Genomic DNA, 17,269 nt, shown 5'->3' with positions numbered 1-17,269 from the left:
CCTTAATGCATTTGTTTTTTAAGTGTTATAGGCAGACGCTTTAGACCACACATGAAAAATAGAGAAAAAGACAGGTTGGCTTGGCTAATAGGTACAGCCCTGTATTTAAACTCCTATACTGCCAAAAATCCACAAAAAAAGGTAATAGGGTGGGGGAGGGAATTTAGGAGAAAAATGAGGGAAGGGGCCGGAGGCCACTGGCTCACACCTGTAATCCTAGCTACTCAGGAGGCTGAGATCTGAGGATCACTTTTCAAAGCCAGCCCAGGTAGGAAAGTCCACAAGACTCTTATCTCCAGTGAACCACTAAGAAGATCGGAAGTGGCGCTGTGGCTCAAGTGGTAGAGCGCTAGCCTTGAGCTGAAGAGCTGAGGGACAGTGCCCAGGCCCAGAGTACAAGCCCCACAACTGGGCCCCTCCCCCCCAAAAAATGAAGGGGCTAACAAGTTTGACAAGAAATGTACTTATTATCTTATGTAACTGTAACCCCTCTGTAATCACCTTAACATAAAAAGAATTGATGTGATGTCAAATTTTAAATATCAACCAGTGTAGAGAATTGTATAATAAACTGCTGTGTACCCAACACGTTTCTTCAGTGCTAGTTTTTTACCATCTTGTTTCATCCACTTTTATAATTTCCAATTTTTTATTTCACTGGAATATTTTCTCCTGCCCTCCCTGCTTCCCTCCACTACCCCCCCCCCTTTTTTTTTTTGGTGGTCATGGGTCCTGAACTCTGGGTCTGGGTGATGTCCCTCAGCTCTTCAGCTCAAGGCTAGCGCTCTACCTCTTGAGCCACAGCGCCACTTCTGGCCTTCTCTGCTTATGTGGTGCTGAGGAATCCAACCCAGGGCCTCATGCATGCAAGGCAAGCACTCTACCACTGAGCTACCTTCCCAGCCCTTTTTTTTTTGTACCATTATCAGGGCTTAAACTCAGGGTCTTTTACTGTGCTTTTTTACTCATGGCTTGTGCTTTACCACTTGAGCCATGCCTCCATTTTATTGACCAATTGGAGATGGAGTCTCGATTTTTCTGCTTGAGCCGGCTTCAAATCTCAACCCTCAGGTCTTAGGCTTCTAAGTAGCTAGGGTTACAGGCATGAACCATGGGTGCTCATCCTCACTAGAGTTGTTTTGTTTTTTTTTTAATATAATTTTATGGTTAAAGTATTGAACAAAAGGGCTAACATTTTATAAGTCAGGTAATTAGAATTTCTTTGAACAGTGTCACCCCTTCCTTTACTTTCCCTCAACTTCTCCCTTCCATCCTTGCCCATAAGTTACATTGTTCCTGTCCCACATAGTGTATACTGAATAGCATGATTGCATTTGTTCACCCTCTTTCCCTTCCCAAAAATAAAAATAAAAATAAAAAACAGCATCACCACCAACAAAAAGCCATGTTTCTATTTCTTGACATTAGTTTTAATACAATAGTATTTTAAATGTTAGAGCAGTTACACATTTGGGTTCCTCCACTTTAGAGTGCTATGTAGGTCATCATGTCCAGTTATATTTTAGCTCTAATTTACACATATGAGAGAAACCTGTGCTGTTTGTCTCTCTGAGCTTGGCATACCTCACTTAACATGGTTTGTTCTAGGTCTAGCTATATTCCTTCAAATGACAGTCTCTTTCTAATGGATGAGTAAAATGCAATTGTGTGTATATACTACATTTTATTGATCTACTCATCAAATCTAGGGCATCTGGGCTGTTTCCATAACTTGGCTATTATGAATAGTGCAGCAGTGAACATGGATGTGCCAGTGACTGTATTGTATCCTGACTTGTGATGTTCTGGGTAGATGCCCAGTAGTAGGACTGGGTCATAGGGAAGGTCTATGTTTAGTTTTTTAAGGAATTTCCAGACTGCTGTCCAGAATGGTTTGCATTCCCACCAACAGTGCAATAGGATTCTTCTTTCCCACATCTCTGCCAACATTTGTTCAAATTCTTGGTGTTGGCTAATCCATCTGGGATGAGATGGAACCTCAGAGTTGTTTTGATTTGCATTTCCTTTATGGCCAGGGATGATGAGCATTCCTCATGTGTCTATTTGCAGTCTTCTGAGAAGTCTCTTTTAAACTCCTTTGGCCATTTATTGTTTGGTTTATTAGTTTTTTGGGGGAGGAGAGGGTTTAATTTCTTGAATTCCTTGTATATTTTGGATATTAGGCCTTTGTCTGATGTATTGCAAGTAAAGATCTTTTCCTAGTCTGTTGGCTATCTTTCTAGTTCAGTAACTAGGTTCCTTTGCTATGCAAAAACTATTTTGATGTCATCCCATTTGTCAAGTCTCTCTCCTATTTGCTTTGCTCCAGGACTCTAAAAAATTTTTGTACCTATGCCTATTAATTCTAATCTTTCTCCTACTCCCTCTTGCAGTAGTTTCAGAGTTTCAGGTCTGACATTGAGGTCTTTGATCCACTCTGAGATACTGGTACAACAGTATCCAATTTTATCCAACAGGTATCCATCTGATCTTAATTTTCGACATATGAATGTCCAGTTTTTCCAACAGCAATTACTGAAGAGGCTATCTTTTTTCCACAGTGTATCTTGTCTCCCCTGCCAAATATAATAAATAACCGGAGGTATATAGCTTTATTTCTGGATCTTCTGTTCTGTTCTGTTGATCTTTGGGCCTGTTTTTGTGCAGTACCAAGCTATTTTTGTTGTTACAGCTCTGTAGTAGAGCTTGAGGTCTGGGATTGTAATGCTACCAGAATTGCTGTTTTTTGCCTAGAATTGCTTCAGCTATTTGAGGTCTTTTGTTGTTCCATATCAATGTTTGGATTGTTTTCTCTGTCTCGTTGAAGAATGTCATTGGGATTTTGATGGGGATTGTGTTAAATTTGTACATTGCCTTTGGTAGTATGGCCATTTTCATAATATTAATTCCACCTATCCATGAACATGGAAGGTCTTTCCATTTCCTGATGTCATCTTCAATTCTTTCTTCAGATTTTTAGTTTTCATGATAAAGATCTTTGGCTTCCTTAGTTAGGTTTATTCCTAAATATATTTTGAGGCTATTGCAAATGGCATTGTTTTTCTGATTTCCCTCTCTGCCTGTACATGGTTGATGTACAGAAAGGCTGCTGATTTTTGTGGGTTGATTTTTATATCCTACTACTTTGCCAAAGTTATTAATCAGCTCTAAGAGCTTGGAGATGGAGTCTCATATCTGTTAGATACAAGATGATGTAATCCACAAGTAGGGATAGTTTGACTTCTTTTTCTATCTGAATCCCTTTTGGAATATTTTTTGTAAATCCCACAAAGACTCATTTCTCTGTAGATATATCAGGTATGTCTCTAACAGATGTACAATACTATTATAGAATAACTCACTTAACAAATCAGACAATAATTGCTTAATATCACATAATATCTAGTTCAAGTCATGTTCTCTGCTTCCCCATTGTCTTCTAAATGACCTTTTTGTACTGGTTTATTCCCGTTGGAATCCAAACATGATCTGTTCATTACATTTCATTGATTGGTCTCTTAAGCTTCTTTTATTCTATGCAGTTTCCCTCCTCTGCTTTTTTCATGCAGTTTGTCTTTAAGAAGCTGGATAATTTGAATTCAAAATTTACTAAACTGTATTCTGATGAGGTCACTTGATGGGTAATTTCTGTCAATTGATGATTAGATTGAGGGGGTTGATTAGATTCAGGTCCAGTTTTTGGTCAAGAATCTGCTACAAGGGATGTTTTGTACTTCCTGTCACCTCTTATTAAGGACATGCTTAACATCCCATTGTCCTATTTTTAGTGAAGCAGATTAAGTCACTGCCGTCTGATCCTTCCATTATAGAATTCCTCATCTTGTCTGTCATTAATGCTATTAACTTAGTAGCCCTTGATAGTCACAGGCTAGGTCCAGTTGGTCATTATGTGTTGCAAAATGACAAGTTTTGTTTTAATTTCTGTTTTCTTGGCTTTGATTCATCTAAAGAATTTTCCCTTATGTCTGTTACCCTGAAATCAAGTTTACACAGGAAAAGGGGAGGTTCTGGACTCCTCAACTTGAATGTCTGTCATTAAGAAAAAACAAACCCTGCCCGACACTGATAGCTCACACCTGTAATCCTAGCTACTCAGGAGACTGCAGTGTGAAGGTTGTGATTCTAAGCCAGTTCAGGCAGAAAAGTCCAGGGGACTCTCACTCTTTTCTATCCAATTAACCAGTGAAACGCCAGAAGTGGAAGTGTGGCTCAAGTGGTAATGTGCCAGCCTTGAGTGAAAAAGCCAACCGGGAGCACACAGGCCCTGAGTTCAAGCTCTAGTCCTGGCACACACACAAAAAACAACAACAAACGAAAACCAGCCTTGATCACTGGCACCGCTCTACCAGGATGTGCAAGGATGATGTTTAATCCAAAATGAAATAGCAATTCATGCTTTTCTCCAGGAAACTTTGGCTTCGTGGCTGGAGTTAGGTTAGAGCATCATTTGGGCTGATGGAATGGGACCCAAGTGAATTCTCTCTCCTTTATTTGTAGCCATCAGCCTCTGGGGAGCAGGTCAGAAGCTTTAACTTCAGAATTTCATCTTCAGACAGTGGCTGACTCCCTCCCTGCCAGTACCTATGAGGTATGTGGGTTTTCTTTGCTTCGTGGGGGAATCCTTTAGAGTTGAGGAAGGATTTTGTGATACCCGTATGCTTGTCTGTTTGAATGAATGAAGGTGCTCTGTAAATTACTGAGATCCAGATTCAAAGGCAGACCTGAAATGTGACTCTGCTGTTGTTCCATACAACAGCTGGCCTCGGCATGCCATGGTTTGGCGGGGAGGGGAGTTAGCCACATGTTTTCATCCACACAAATCCTCACCACAGTCCTATGAGGTAGAGCATAATACCTGTTTTTTTTTGTCAGTCGTGGGTCTTGAACTCTGGGCCTGGGCGCTGTCCCTCAGCTCTTCAGCTCAAGGCGAGCGCTCTACCACTTGAGCTACAGCGCCACTTCCGGTTTTCTGGTGGTTTATTGGAGATAGGAGTCTCACGGTCTCTCCTGCCCGGGCTGGCTTTGAACCGCGATCCTCAGATCTCAGCCTCCTGAGTAGCTAGGATTACAGGCGTGAGCCACCAGCGCCCAGCCATAATACCTGTTTTTGTGTATGTGTATGTGTGTGTAGGGTTTTGGTTTTTGTTTTGGTCTTGTTAATGTGTTTTACAGAAGGGTTGCCATTTCTTAGATAATGAGTACATTTCTTTTTTTGGATAATGTCACTTCTTCCGTCACTTTTCCCGTTTCCCCTTCCCATCTCTCGCCAAAGTTACACAGGTCATTTTCCACACAGTGTATACTGAATAGCATGATTGCATTTGTTCATCCTCCCTTCCTCCCTTTCACTCCCTTTATTCCTCCAGAAGAAAAAAAAATCCAAAGCAGAAACAAACACCACCACCAACAAGAAAATCCAAGTTTTTATTTTTGTTTTGTTTTGTTTTATTGTTTTGTGCTCGTACTAGTGCTTGAATTCTTGCTTGCCTTTTTTGCTCAAGGCTGGTGCTCTACCACTTGAGCCACAGCTCCACTTCAGCTTTTTTTTTTGTCAGTGGTGGAGCTTGAACTCAGGGTCTGGGTACTATCCCTAAGCTCTTTCACTCAAGACTAGCATTCTACTACTTTGAGCCACAGGACCACTTCTGGTTCTTGAGTGGTTCATTGGAGAAAAGACTCTCACTGACTTTTCTGCCCTGGCTGGCTTTGAACTGTTATCCTCAGATCTCAGCCTCCTGAGTTGCTAGGATTACAGGCATGAGCTACTAGTGGCCTATAATACTTCCATTTTACAGATGAGAAAACTGCAACTCAGAAGTAACTGTTTCTTACCTAGCCTGGTTGTGGCAAGACTATACCTAGACCATCTTGCTTCAGCTGTTGTACAGAGATCTCGGGGATCTGTGATTACCACCAGTTCCTGTGTCAATGTGCTAGTTTTGGAGCTTTAGGCAAATAACTTGCCAAGTCTCTAGCTGCCCATGAAGGTGTCCTTTTGCCCTGAGGCCTAAGTGTGAAGAGGCCCCAGGACCTGAAGGCAGCCTGTCTTACCCAAGCCTGGCAATGATCCTCATGGATTGAGGGTTGAGCATACATTTGTATGTGGCATGCTTTTTGTGTCTCCTGCTTCACATTTACATGCTTCATATCTTTTCTAGTTGTTGGAGCTGAATAGTTACTGTCAGGAATATGCAACAATTAGTGAACATTTTAAGGCTTCTATGAAAAATTTCAAGATTGAAAAGATAAAGAAGATCAACAATCCAAAACTCTTGGATACTTTTGAAAGGTTGGTAGCCACATTTGGGGGTTGGGTTTTGTTTGTTTGTTTTTGTAGTTGTGGGGTTTGTTTTTGGTGCTGTCAATGGGGCTTGCACTCAGGGTATTAGGCGTTTGCTTAGCTTTTTCATTCTAACCTGGCACTCTGCCACCTGCCATGATTCCCACTCGGAGCTTTTTAGTGTTAATTAGCTAATTGGAGATCAGAGTCCTACAGATTTGTCGGCTTGGGTTGGCGTTGAACTGCGACCTGCAGATCTCAGCCTCCTGAGTAGCTTAGGATTACAAGTATGAGTGCCCAGCTACCTTATGGGGTTTCTTTACAGAAAAGCGGGGTGTGCTACAGTCTTTTCAGTTTATATTTACTGTTTTATTTTAGTAGACAACAGTTTTTCTGTCTCTACTAGTTTTTCCATTGTATAAACTTGAGTTCCGCCAGGTGCCAGTGGCTCACGCCTGTAATCCTAGCTACTCAGGAGGCTGAGATCTGAGGATCACGGTACAAAGCCAGCCTGGGGAAGGAAAGTCCATGAGACTCTTATCTCCAATTAACCACCTGAAAATTGCAAGTGGTGTTGTGGCTCAGGTGGTAGAGCACTCACCTTGAGCTGAAGAGCTGAGGGACTGCCCGGGCCTAGACTTCAATCCCCACGACTGACAAAAAACAAACAAACAAAAAGACTTGAGCTCCCCTCTTGCAGTTTGCAAACCTTACAAGTTAATGATTTTATGTGTCTTTAAATTTTTTCATGAGTTTATTTTATTTTTTGTCAGTCATGGGGCTTGTACTGTGGGCTTGGGAGCTGACCTTGCACTCTTCAGCTTAAGGCGAGTGCTCTACCACTTGAGCCACCGTGCCACTTCTGGTTTTCTAGTGGTTTTTATTGGAGATAAGAGTCTCATAGTGAGATGCTAGTGGCTCATGCCTGTAATCCTAGCTACTCAGGAGGCTGAGATATGAGGATCATGGTTCAAAGCCAGCCCGGACAGGAAAGTCCGTGAGACTCTTATCTCCAATAAACCACTCAGAAAACTGGAAGTGGCACGGTGGCTCAAGCGGGAGAGCTCTAGCCTTGAGCTGAAGAGCACAGGGACAGCACTCAGGCCCAGAGTTTAAGCCCCACAACCAAAAAAAAAAAGTCTCATGGTCTTTCCTGCCTGGGCTGGCTTTAAACCTTTATCCTTAGATCTCAGCCTCCTGAGTAGCTAGGATTACAGGTGTGAGCCTGTACAATGAATTGTTGACTGAATTTTCCCTTTTGAAAGAAGATGATTTAAGATGATTTCAAGATTGGTTGTAGGATTGATGTTTATTAACTAGAACAAAGAGAATCTCCTTGATGGTAATTCTTATACTTCCTTATCATAGCAAGAAATGGACGATGAATAAGAGAGACGAGAAACTTCTCTTCTATGCAACAAGCCGTGCCCATGTAGATTCCATCTGTGCAAATAATTTCGACTACGTCTTACATGGAGCTCATGAAACCAAATATGGAAAAGGTTTGTACTAGAATAGAGAAAGCTAACTAGCTGAATCATGCTCTAGGTCTATACATGCTTCTGTTAAAAGGGATGTGTAAAGCCAGGCACTGGTGGCTCACACCTGTAATCCTAGTTACTCAGGAGGCTGAGAGCTGAGAATTGCGGTTCAAAGCCAGCTAAGGCAGGAAAGTCTGTGAGACTCTTATCTCCAATAAACCACCAGAAAACTGGAAGTGGCCTGTGAATCAAGTGGTAGAGCGCTCGCCTTGAGTTGAAGAGCTGAGGGACAGTGCTCAGAGGCACAGCGTTGAAGTCCCATGATGGGAAAAAAAAAAAAAAAACTGCTTCTAGAGGTAATAGAAATGTCTCTGGAGAAAACCCAAAAGAATCCAACAAAGAGCCGAATGCTAGCTTTACAGGAATTGGGCCTGGCTTCCAGTGTGCTGTCTCTTCCCTGTCCTCTGTCCAGTAGCCATTTGCCGTGCCATTAGAGGCAGTGGCGGCCATGTGAACTCTCAGCCTGGGAAGGGTTCCTTCCTCAGGTTACAGCAGCATTTTACAATTAATTGCCAAATCTTATTTTGATTTTTATGAATTGGATCATGATTCTTTCTTTTGATATTCCTTCCAATAATTACAATTCTCCTTGAGGCAAAATATGTCTGACTAAGGCTGGATGGGAGGCCCTGAGTTTAAGCCCAAGTACTAGCCTCCCTCCAAATATGTCTGGCTAAAAAATGAATAGTTATAATTATATATGTGCTTATATATGCGGAGCTCTCTTTCCTTCCCCAATTAAAAAAAAAAAAAGCAGTGCTACCTTATTTACTTATAAGTTAGAAGCTCACTATGGATAGCAGGCTTGCCTTTAATTTGTGATCTTCTTGTCTCTGCTTCCTTAATGCTGGAATTATAGGCATGCATCACCATAGTAAAGGCACATTGTTTTTTCAATATTATCTTTGAGAAGTTTGTTATTTCTGAGCCCAGCAGATTTGAAATGGAGCCTAGATGCTATGCTAGAGGATAACAGATTGGGGGGGAAAGAATCTACAAAACAGACACCTTCCTTTCTTTCTTTCTTTCTTTCTTTCTTTCTTTCTTTCTTTCTTTCTTTCTTTCTTTCTTTCCTTCTTTCTTTCTTTCTTTCTTTCCTTCTTTCTTTCTTTCCTTCTTTGTTTCTTTCCTTCTTTCTTTCTCTCTCTCTCTCTCTCTCTCTCTCTCTCTTTCTTTCTTTCTTTTTTGTCACTTGTGGGGCTGGAACTCAGGGCCTGGCATCATTCCTGAGTTCTTCTGCTCAAGGCTAGCGCTCTACCATTTTGAGCCACTACACCACTTTAGGTGCTTAATTGGAGATAAGAGTCTCATGGGCTTTCCTGCCCTGGCTGGCTTTCAACCTTGATCCTCAGATCTCAGCCTCCTGAGTAGCTAGGATTACAGGTGAGCCACCTAGTGCCTGGCTCAACTTTTTTTTTAATCTTATGCTAGGGCCATTAGTACTGAGGAATAGAGGAATGTAGGGATATTCACCTTATAACTCAAGAGGGCCTCTCTGTGTTATTAATGGTACATTCACAGTGACATCTGTTATTAGTAAAACAAAAGTTAAATGGGTTGCTTCTTTGCTTGGTACTGAGATTTGAATCCATGGCTTCATACATGCTAAGCAAATGCGCTTCTGCTCAGCAGGATGCCTCACTAAGTAGCTCAGACTGACCTCAGACTTATCAATCCTTTTGTCTCAGCCTCCTAAGTGGCAAGATTATAGTGTGCACTACCATACCTAGCTCTATAGTATAATCTTATTTGTGAATAAATAAACTGGACTAAAATAGTATTAGATTGGATGTGCATATATATGTATGCAAGTACATAGAGACAATTGTGAAAGAAATTCCCAAGAAGCTATTAATTGTTGGAGGAGTGCTGAGAATAGATATGACTTCCCATACTGACCTACTTAGGTCATATTGATGTACTGGTAGTATATTATTCAGCTTTGTGTTACTACAATGAAATATCTGCAACAACTAACTTATAAACAGGTTTGTTTGGCTTCTAAAACCATGGCACTGCACGATTTTATAATCCCCTTGGAAGGCTCACCCCCAATGAGCTAGGACCCTAACTCTGCCCCATCTCCCAAGGGCTGGCCATCTTCCAGTGCACCATCCAGAGAACGAAGCCTTTAATACATGGGGCCACATTCAATACCCAGACCACAGCAGGCAAAGTTTCGTATTTAACTTTAAATTAGTAGAACATTATTTACTCAGATCTTCCAATATTTGGTCTACCTGGGATAAGCAGTGTAACTGGAGTTCAAACATCTAACTGAAGGGCTGGGAAGGTGGCTTGGTGGTAGAGTGCTTGCCTTGCTTGCATGAGGCCCTGGGTTCGATTCCTGAGCACCACATAAGCAGAAAAAGCCGGAAATGGTACTGTGGCTCAAGTGGTAAAGTGCTCGCCTTGAACTGAAGAGCTGAGGGACAGTGCCCAAGCCCAGAGTTCAGGCCCCACAACTGGCAAAAACAAAAACATCTAACTGAAGAAAAAAAAAGAGAGAATGACAAACATCATAATAAATGGAAAGTGGCTTTGAACTATAATTCTCAGATCTCAGCCTCCTAAGTAGCTAGGATTACAGGCATGAGCCACCAGTATTTGGCCATAAACTTTTTTTTTTTTAATGCAAAGGATGGTTTTCTAAATATTGCTAAGATATTGGAACACAGTCCCTTATCATCTGATTCTCTGTAATAATATTCTCAATCTTTCTGTTTATGTCTAGGCAATTACTTTACAAAAGAAGCCATCTATTCCCACAAAAGTTACGCATGTGATACCAAAAATACCGTCATGTTTGTAGCCCGAGTCCTGGCTGGAGAGTTCATCGAAGGAAATATGGCGTACACGAGCCCTCCTTCCATGTATGACAGCTGTGTGGATACACGGTTGAATCCTTCTGTCTATGTCATCTTCCAGAAAAGTCAGATTTACCCAGCATACGTGATTGAGTATGTGGAATCAGATAAAGCCTGTGTGATAAGTTAAGGAATGGCAAATATTAATGATACCTACCCATTTTATTTTCTTACAGGACCAAAGTGCCCCAGATAAATAGGGTAGATTTTGATATTTCCTTGCCAGGTGACCTAATGCCTTAAAATTAGTAGCTTCCAAGCTTTGCTGTACAAAATTTCCAATGCCTATCTTGGACCCCTCTCCCAATTAAGTCATTCCTTCTGAGGGTGATCATCATGCAGAGCTAAGCTGTTTTGGTTTTTTTTGTTGTTTTTTTTTTTGTTTTTGTCGGTCATAGGGCTTGAACTCTGGGCTTGGGCGCTGTCCTTGTGCTCTTCAGCTCAAGGCGAGCGCTCTATGGCTTGAGCCACAGCGCCACTTACAGTTTTCTAGTGCTTTATTGAAGATAAGAGTCTCATGGGCTTTCCTGCCCACGCTGGCTTTCAACCTTGATCCTCAGATCTCAGTCTTTTGAGTAGCTAGGATTACAGGCGTGAGCCACCAGCGCCCAGCTTCAGAGCTAGTTTTTAAAGAATTCCCCATAATTCCAATGTTTTGTTGGAGAATTTGCGTTGTCTTAGATGTAACTGGTCAAAGCTTAATTGCTAACTTCTCTGTCAATTACATCAACCTTTCTCATCTACTCTTTTAATTTACTGGATAGCATAAGGTGGTTTTGTTTGGATTTAATTGAAAGAAAATTATCTCTGTCGATGAGATGGAATTATACCCATTAAAATCAGGACTTAAGACATTGCATCTTGGGTAGAAGATTTGCAGAGACCAAAAATAACAACAACAAAATAGTTAAATTTAAGTATTACTGCAGACCTAAATAGAGTGCTGTGTCTTATGTAATGAGCTGATATGAAGCACACGTTTCTGTGTCTTTACATTTTGTTACAACGCAGAGACTCTAAGGGCTTGACGCAGATGCAGTTGTAAGAACAGAAACAACTGGAACGAACTGCCCGTTTGGGCTCTTGATGGAATTATGGCAAAGTAGCCATCTGTAGTGTGAATACAGAGAATGTTTTCTCAGGTCAAGATATCATGGAAATGTCTGTGTTTTAGGAGGACTAAGTTGCAGTAATGAGATTCATATAAGCCTGGTTGATAAACCCACATGTTGCCATCGTGGCTTGCTTTGGCGATTTTAACAAAGCTCACTAAGAAATGAGAAGGGCCGGCCTTGGACCCTGATTCAGGTATATACAGAAGCAGAACCGGAAATGATGTGTGAAGCATGCCTTGTCCCTGCTAGGGTCTTCTTTTTGTACTTCGGGCAAATTAAATAGCATTAGTCTTAGGAGCACATGGGTAGCTGGACCGATATCCTTTTGTATTATGACTCAAGTGTTTTTCTTCTTCAACAAGCTGTGCCAGTTGCCAAAATTGCCAGTTCTAGTTCCACTTGAGTTGATATTTCTGTTGGTCAAATTTTACATCAGTATCTAAAGTGTCAGAATTTCCTGGTTGAGGTGATCTCCTTTTATTTATCCTCCTCACCCCAGCTACACAGGTCCTTTAGGCCTAGTTCAGTGGTTCTCAATATCTCCTTTCTACCTTTTCTTCCCTTTAAATGATAAATCCTTCACAATGTCTGCTTTGTGATTTTCGCATGCAATTCAGAGATAAATATACTAACCACATGCCATTCTAGAAATAAATTAAAAATTCAATAAAACTAACAAAAACACAAAAGGGAAATAAAAGGCACATTAGCTTAGGTACAACTTCACAGTACTAGAAGATATAAAACGTCGATGCCTATGCCTACTTATAGTGAATAAATACGAACTCAGAGGTAGGAGCTCAAAAGTTATAGTGCACAGAGAACATGAAAACCCAACAACAAGAATGGACATTTAGGATAGAAAGCCATGAGGTAACTTGCTTGTAAATGATAGCACTGTGTATATGTGATAGGAACGAAATAACCTTTGAAATATTCTGTATAAGAGAATTTACAGATTGTCGACAGAAAATGAATCTACTATTGTCACAGACAAGCTGTGAGTCTTAATGAATGTCTAGAGAGACATTCAAAATTCGTATAGGGTGCAAAATGATTGCTGACTGTGAGAACTGTCCAGTGTATTGCTTGATCTTCGGCATACTTGATTCTCACGTGCTAAATGCCAATTGCACCTGGTACCCTGAAACCTTTCTCTAAGAAGACCACCATAAACCCCAAGACCTGCTTGCCCTTTGCAAAATAGCTGTTTTGCAATATCTCTTGCTATACTGAGATGATTCCTAGGTATCACATGAATATCTTTTTTAAAAAAGTCAATCGAGGGGCTGGGAAGGTGGCTCAGTGGTAGGGCGCCTGCCTTGCATGCATGAGGCCCTGGGTTCAATTCCTCAGCACCACATAAACAGAAAAAGCCAGAAGTGGCGCTGTGGCTCAAGTGGTAGAGTGCTGGCCTTGAGCTGAAGAGCTGAGGGACAGTGCCTACACCCAGAATTCAGGCTTCACAACCGTCCCCTCCCCCCCAAAAAATCAATTGAGTGTTCTATTATAATGGAAACATGGAAATTAAAAAATTTATAATAAAGCTGAGTGCATTCCTAGCTTCTCGAGGTAACTTCTCTGAGGATTCCAGTTTGAAGGCAGCTCAGACACACAAATTAAAGATACTCTTATCTCCGGTTAACCAGCAAAAAGCTAGTAGTGGAGTTGTGGCTTAAGTAGTAAAGCACCGGCTTTGAGTGAAAAAGCCAAATGAGAGTGTGAGACCCTGAGTTCCGATACACACACACACACACACACACACACACACACAGAAATTTGTAATGAAATATGTTAAATGCTCAGGCATGACTACGTTTTACGCCATGAGACAGACATTTACTCTTACTCTGAATGGGTGTTTGGCTTAAAGCATCCAGGAAAATGAAAGATTAGAGATACAGGTAACACTAGAATGAAAACCAGTAATTAGTGAAAATCGTAACACACCATATAATCTGTCTATGGTAAAGGAAAATCTGAAGTTCCCGTACCTGAAGCAAGGTTAACATAATGTAGCACAGGACACATTTCTGATTGTCTCAGAGAAAAATGCTTTGTAATCTCTCAGACAAGCACTAGGTCCTACGTAAATGTCCAGCAGGACATTAGACAGACGTGCAGAAGCAGAACAATTCTTCCTCCTGTGGAACATCTGTTGTGCATCTGGCAGCATCTACTCAGTGTCCACGCCGCCCTCAGCTACCATGAAACCAACAAGCCATCTCCTTTCTGGTATACTACAGTGACCACTGAAATATGGATACTGGGTCTAAGTATTGCCATCTTGTCTTCACCGCCATCTTGGCATCTTAATCGATAATGGAAACTTTTCACCCAGTTCTGAACACTCTCTGGCGGGGATATGGGTCATTCTTTAAACAGCAGCTGTGTTATGGGTTGTGCAGCTCCAGGAAAGTCTTGCTCTTCCTAGCTTGTTTTGCTTCTGTGAATACTTTTGCTAGGTTAAGTTCCTCATACCGATTCTGTGGTTTTTTGAATGAACTGCATTCACATGCTTTTGAGGCATGAGTCTGCTCACAGTTGCCGGCTTTATAATAAAGAGTTCAGATTCAACCTCTCAGAGTGTGGCTTCTCTGTATTGTGCAATGGAATTCCTGTATAACAGAACCAACTGACCCAGTTCACATCCAGCACCCTTAATTTAGCTCAACTGTCCATTTGATTAGATCCTTTCCAATCTTCCAAACCTCTGGTTTTGAAAATACTTTTGTGCCAGGCACTGGTGGCTCATGCCTCTAATCCTAGCTACTCAGGAGGCTGAGATCTGAGGATCACTGTTTAAAGCCAGCCCAGGCAGGAGACTTACCTCCAATTAACCACCAGAAAATCCAAAGTGGTGCTCTGGCATAAGTGATTAGCGTGCTTGCATTGAGCTGAAGAGCTTAGCACCCAGGCCCGGAGTTCAAGCCCCATGACCGACAAAACAATAACAAGACACTTGTGAGCCAGGTGCCAGTGACTTATGCCTATGTAATCCCAACCACTCAGGAGGCTGAGATCTCAGGATCAAGGTTCGAATCCAGCCTGGGCAGGAAAGTCTGTGAGACTCTTATTCCCAATTAAATCACAGAAAATGCCAGAAGTGGCGCTGTGGCTCAAGTGGTAGAGCATAGTGCCCAGGCCCAGAGTTCAAGCCTCAGGACCAGCAAAAAAAGAAAAACAAACTCTTGTGCCTTCATTTGTCCAGCATAAAATGATCTTTTTGTACTAGTCAGTTGGTTTTGCTTGATTCACTGATAATGTTGAATTCTGTTGAATATGCTCAATTTTTTATGTTTCAGTTGCGTTTCATTGCCGCTTCTGTTTGCTTAATTTGAGAAATTACATAATAAAAAGAAAATAATGGATTCAGTTTTGCTGCCTTTATTTGCTCTGCTTGTAGGTATCTCTAACGGCAGAGACTGGTTTATTCAAAAGGAGATGATGTGATTTTCCTCCTCTGGCTTCCATATTCCTGGCACACTGCCAGGGCAAGGCCGGGCTGGTGGTGCCTGGAGAGACCCACAGGGGGTGGGCGCATCTCTGGTTATGGACTTAGGAAGAGAAAGGTTGGGAGCCAGTAGCATACCTTCGGGCCCCAGGGGTGCCTGCAGGGTAAGACTGAGGCACACAAATTTGAAGTAAATATTGGCCAAAAAAAATGTGTGTGTGTGTGTTGTTACTGGGTACTGTCCCTTTGATTTTTCTTTCCAGGCTGGCACTGTATTATTGAGCCAAGCTCCATTTGCGGTTTTGCTAGTTAGAGATAAGATTCTCAAGGACGCTGGGCACTGGTGGCTCACGCCTGTAATCCTAGCTACTCAGGAGGCTGAGATCTAAGGATCGCGGTTGAAAGCCAGCCCGGGCAGGAGAGACCGTGAGACTCCTATCTCCAATAAACCACCAGAAAACCGGAAGTGGCGCTGTAGCTCAAGTGGTAGAGCGCTCGCCTTGAGCTGAAGAGCTGAGGGACAGCGCCCAGGCCCAGAGTTCAAGCCTCATGACCGACAAAAAAAAAAAAAGATTCTCAAGGAAACATTGATTGTCAGACATCAACCTCCTGAATAGCTAGGATGACTGGTGTGAGCCACAGGTACCACCCGGTCATCTGCTTCTTTCATTGTTGTTGTTGTTTTTTCCAGTCCTGGAGCATGAACTCGGGGCCTGAGCACTATACTGAGCTTCTTTTGCTAAAGGCTAGTACTCTACCACTTGAGCCACAGCACTACTTCTGGCTTTTTCTGTTGATGTACTGAGGAATCGAACCCAGGGCTCATGCATGCTAGGCAAGCATTCTACCACTAAGCCACCTTCCCAGCCCCTTAATAGTGTTCTTCACACTTAGCTTTCACAGCTTCTGTTGCCTAACACTCAAGTGTCCCTCAAAAGTATATCCATTCCTTCACCTGGGGGAATGAATCCAGGGCATGCTATGACTGAGCCTGTTTGTATTTTTTTTTTCTTTTTGAGATAGGGTTGAGGAAAGATAGAGAAAATGAGGCCTTGGAATCAGCCGTGAGAAATTTAGAGACGAACACTGTTGGTCAAGAGCTTGATTAAAAAACAAAAACAGAAACACTACTTTTGCGATATGCCTTGTGTTCCCTCATAAACAGCAACGTTCAGTTAAAAGAAAAAAGAAGAAAAGAAAAGGAACCAGAACAGCTGTCTCCCTCTGCCCTGGCCTACATGTCCAGCTGATTAGCATGCTCCAAGACTGAGTCTTAGTCTCTTATTCTGGGAAAATGACTCCTTTGGGCACAGTAAAGTATTTGCTAAGAAAAATATTTATCTTCAGGATAGACACCTGTCTTTAAAGGAGTGTATGAAGAACCTACCCTTTATCTGAAAGAAGTCCAGACATCAGTGATTCAAGTTTTTTTTTTTGTTGTTGTTTTTTTTCAACTCAAGTACAACAGAGACCAAGTGCAACAGGCTAACCTTGAAGTCTCTTGACCCAAATGATAAATACTGTAACATCAAGCAGGAGAAAATGTTACCCGGTGTTAGAACAAAAGGGAACTTGTGCTCCTGGGGTAGATAGGAGCCAAATCCCAATTCTACTTTCTTTTAGCTATAAATACCTCTGATGTCAAAGCAGCTGGGGGTGTCTCCTGTGAGCACCCCCCGCTCTACCTGTTAGAGGGTACCTCTTTCTGCTTGCTCAAAAAGTTCTGCCAAGTTTTCTTACCATTGAGACTTGTCCCAGGATAAAGGCCCTGAATGGAGGGGTGCAGGAGGGAGGGGAGAGTCATTTGTGGGGTTTGAACTCAGGGCCTGGTTGCTGTCTCTGATCTCTTGCTCAAGGATAACACTCTACCACTCTGAGCCACAGCTCCTCTGTTTGTTTTTTTTGTTTATGTGTTTGTTTTTGAGTAGTTAATTGGAGATGAGTTGCAAGAGGACTTTCCCACCTGGGCTGGCTTCCAACTGGGATCCTCA

General features: G+C 42.0%; 1 protein-coding gene across 1 annotated transcript in view; it reads left to right on the top strand.

Moving 5' to 3' along the window:
* Nucleotides 1-11,120, top strand: part of Zc3hav1 (zinc finger CCCH-type containing, antiviral 1) — a 51,285-nt gene extending 40,165 nt beyond the window's left edge. Inside the window, exons 11-14 of the mRNA XM_042677224.1 lie at nt 4,519-4,609; nt 6,180-6,310; nt 7,670-7,803; nt 10,577-11,120. Coding sequence (XP_042533158.1) covers nt 4,519-4,609; nt 6,180-6,310; nt 7,670-7,803; nt 10,577-10,839 — 619 coding nt within the window. The 3' untranslated portion in view covers nt 10,840-11,120. The remainder of the gene's footprint in view (nt 1-4,518; nt 4,610-6,179; nt 6,311-7,669; nt 7,804-10,576) is intronic.
* Nucleotides 11,121-17,269: the final 6,149 nt, after the last annotated feature.

Source organism: Dipodomys spectabilis, unplaced genomic scaffold (genome assembly GCF_019054845.1).
Source record: "Dipodomys spectabilis isolate Male_0828 unplaced genomic scaffold, ASM1905484v1 ptg000034l, whole genome shotgun sequence".
NCBI classification, from domain to species: Eukaryota; Metazoa; Chordata; class Mammalia; order Rodentia; family Heteromyidae; genus Dipodomys; species Dipodomys spectabilis.
This window is presented reverse-complemented; position numbering and strand designations above follow the sequence as displayed.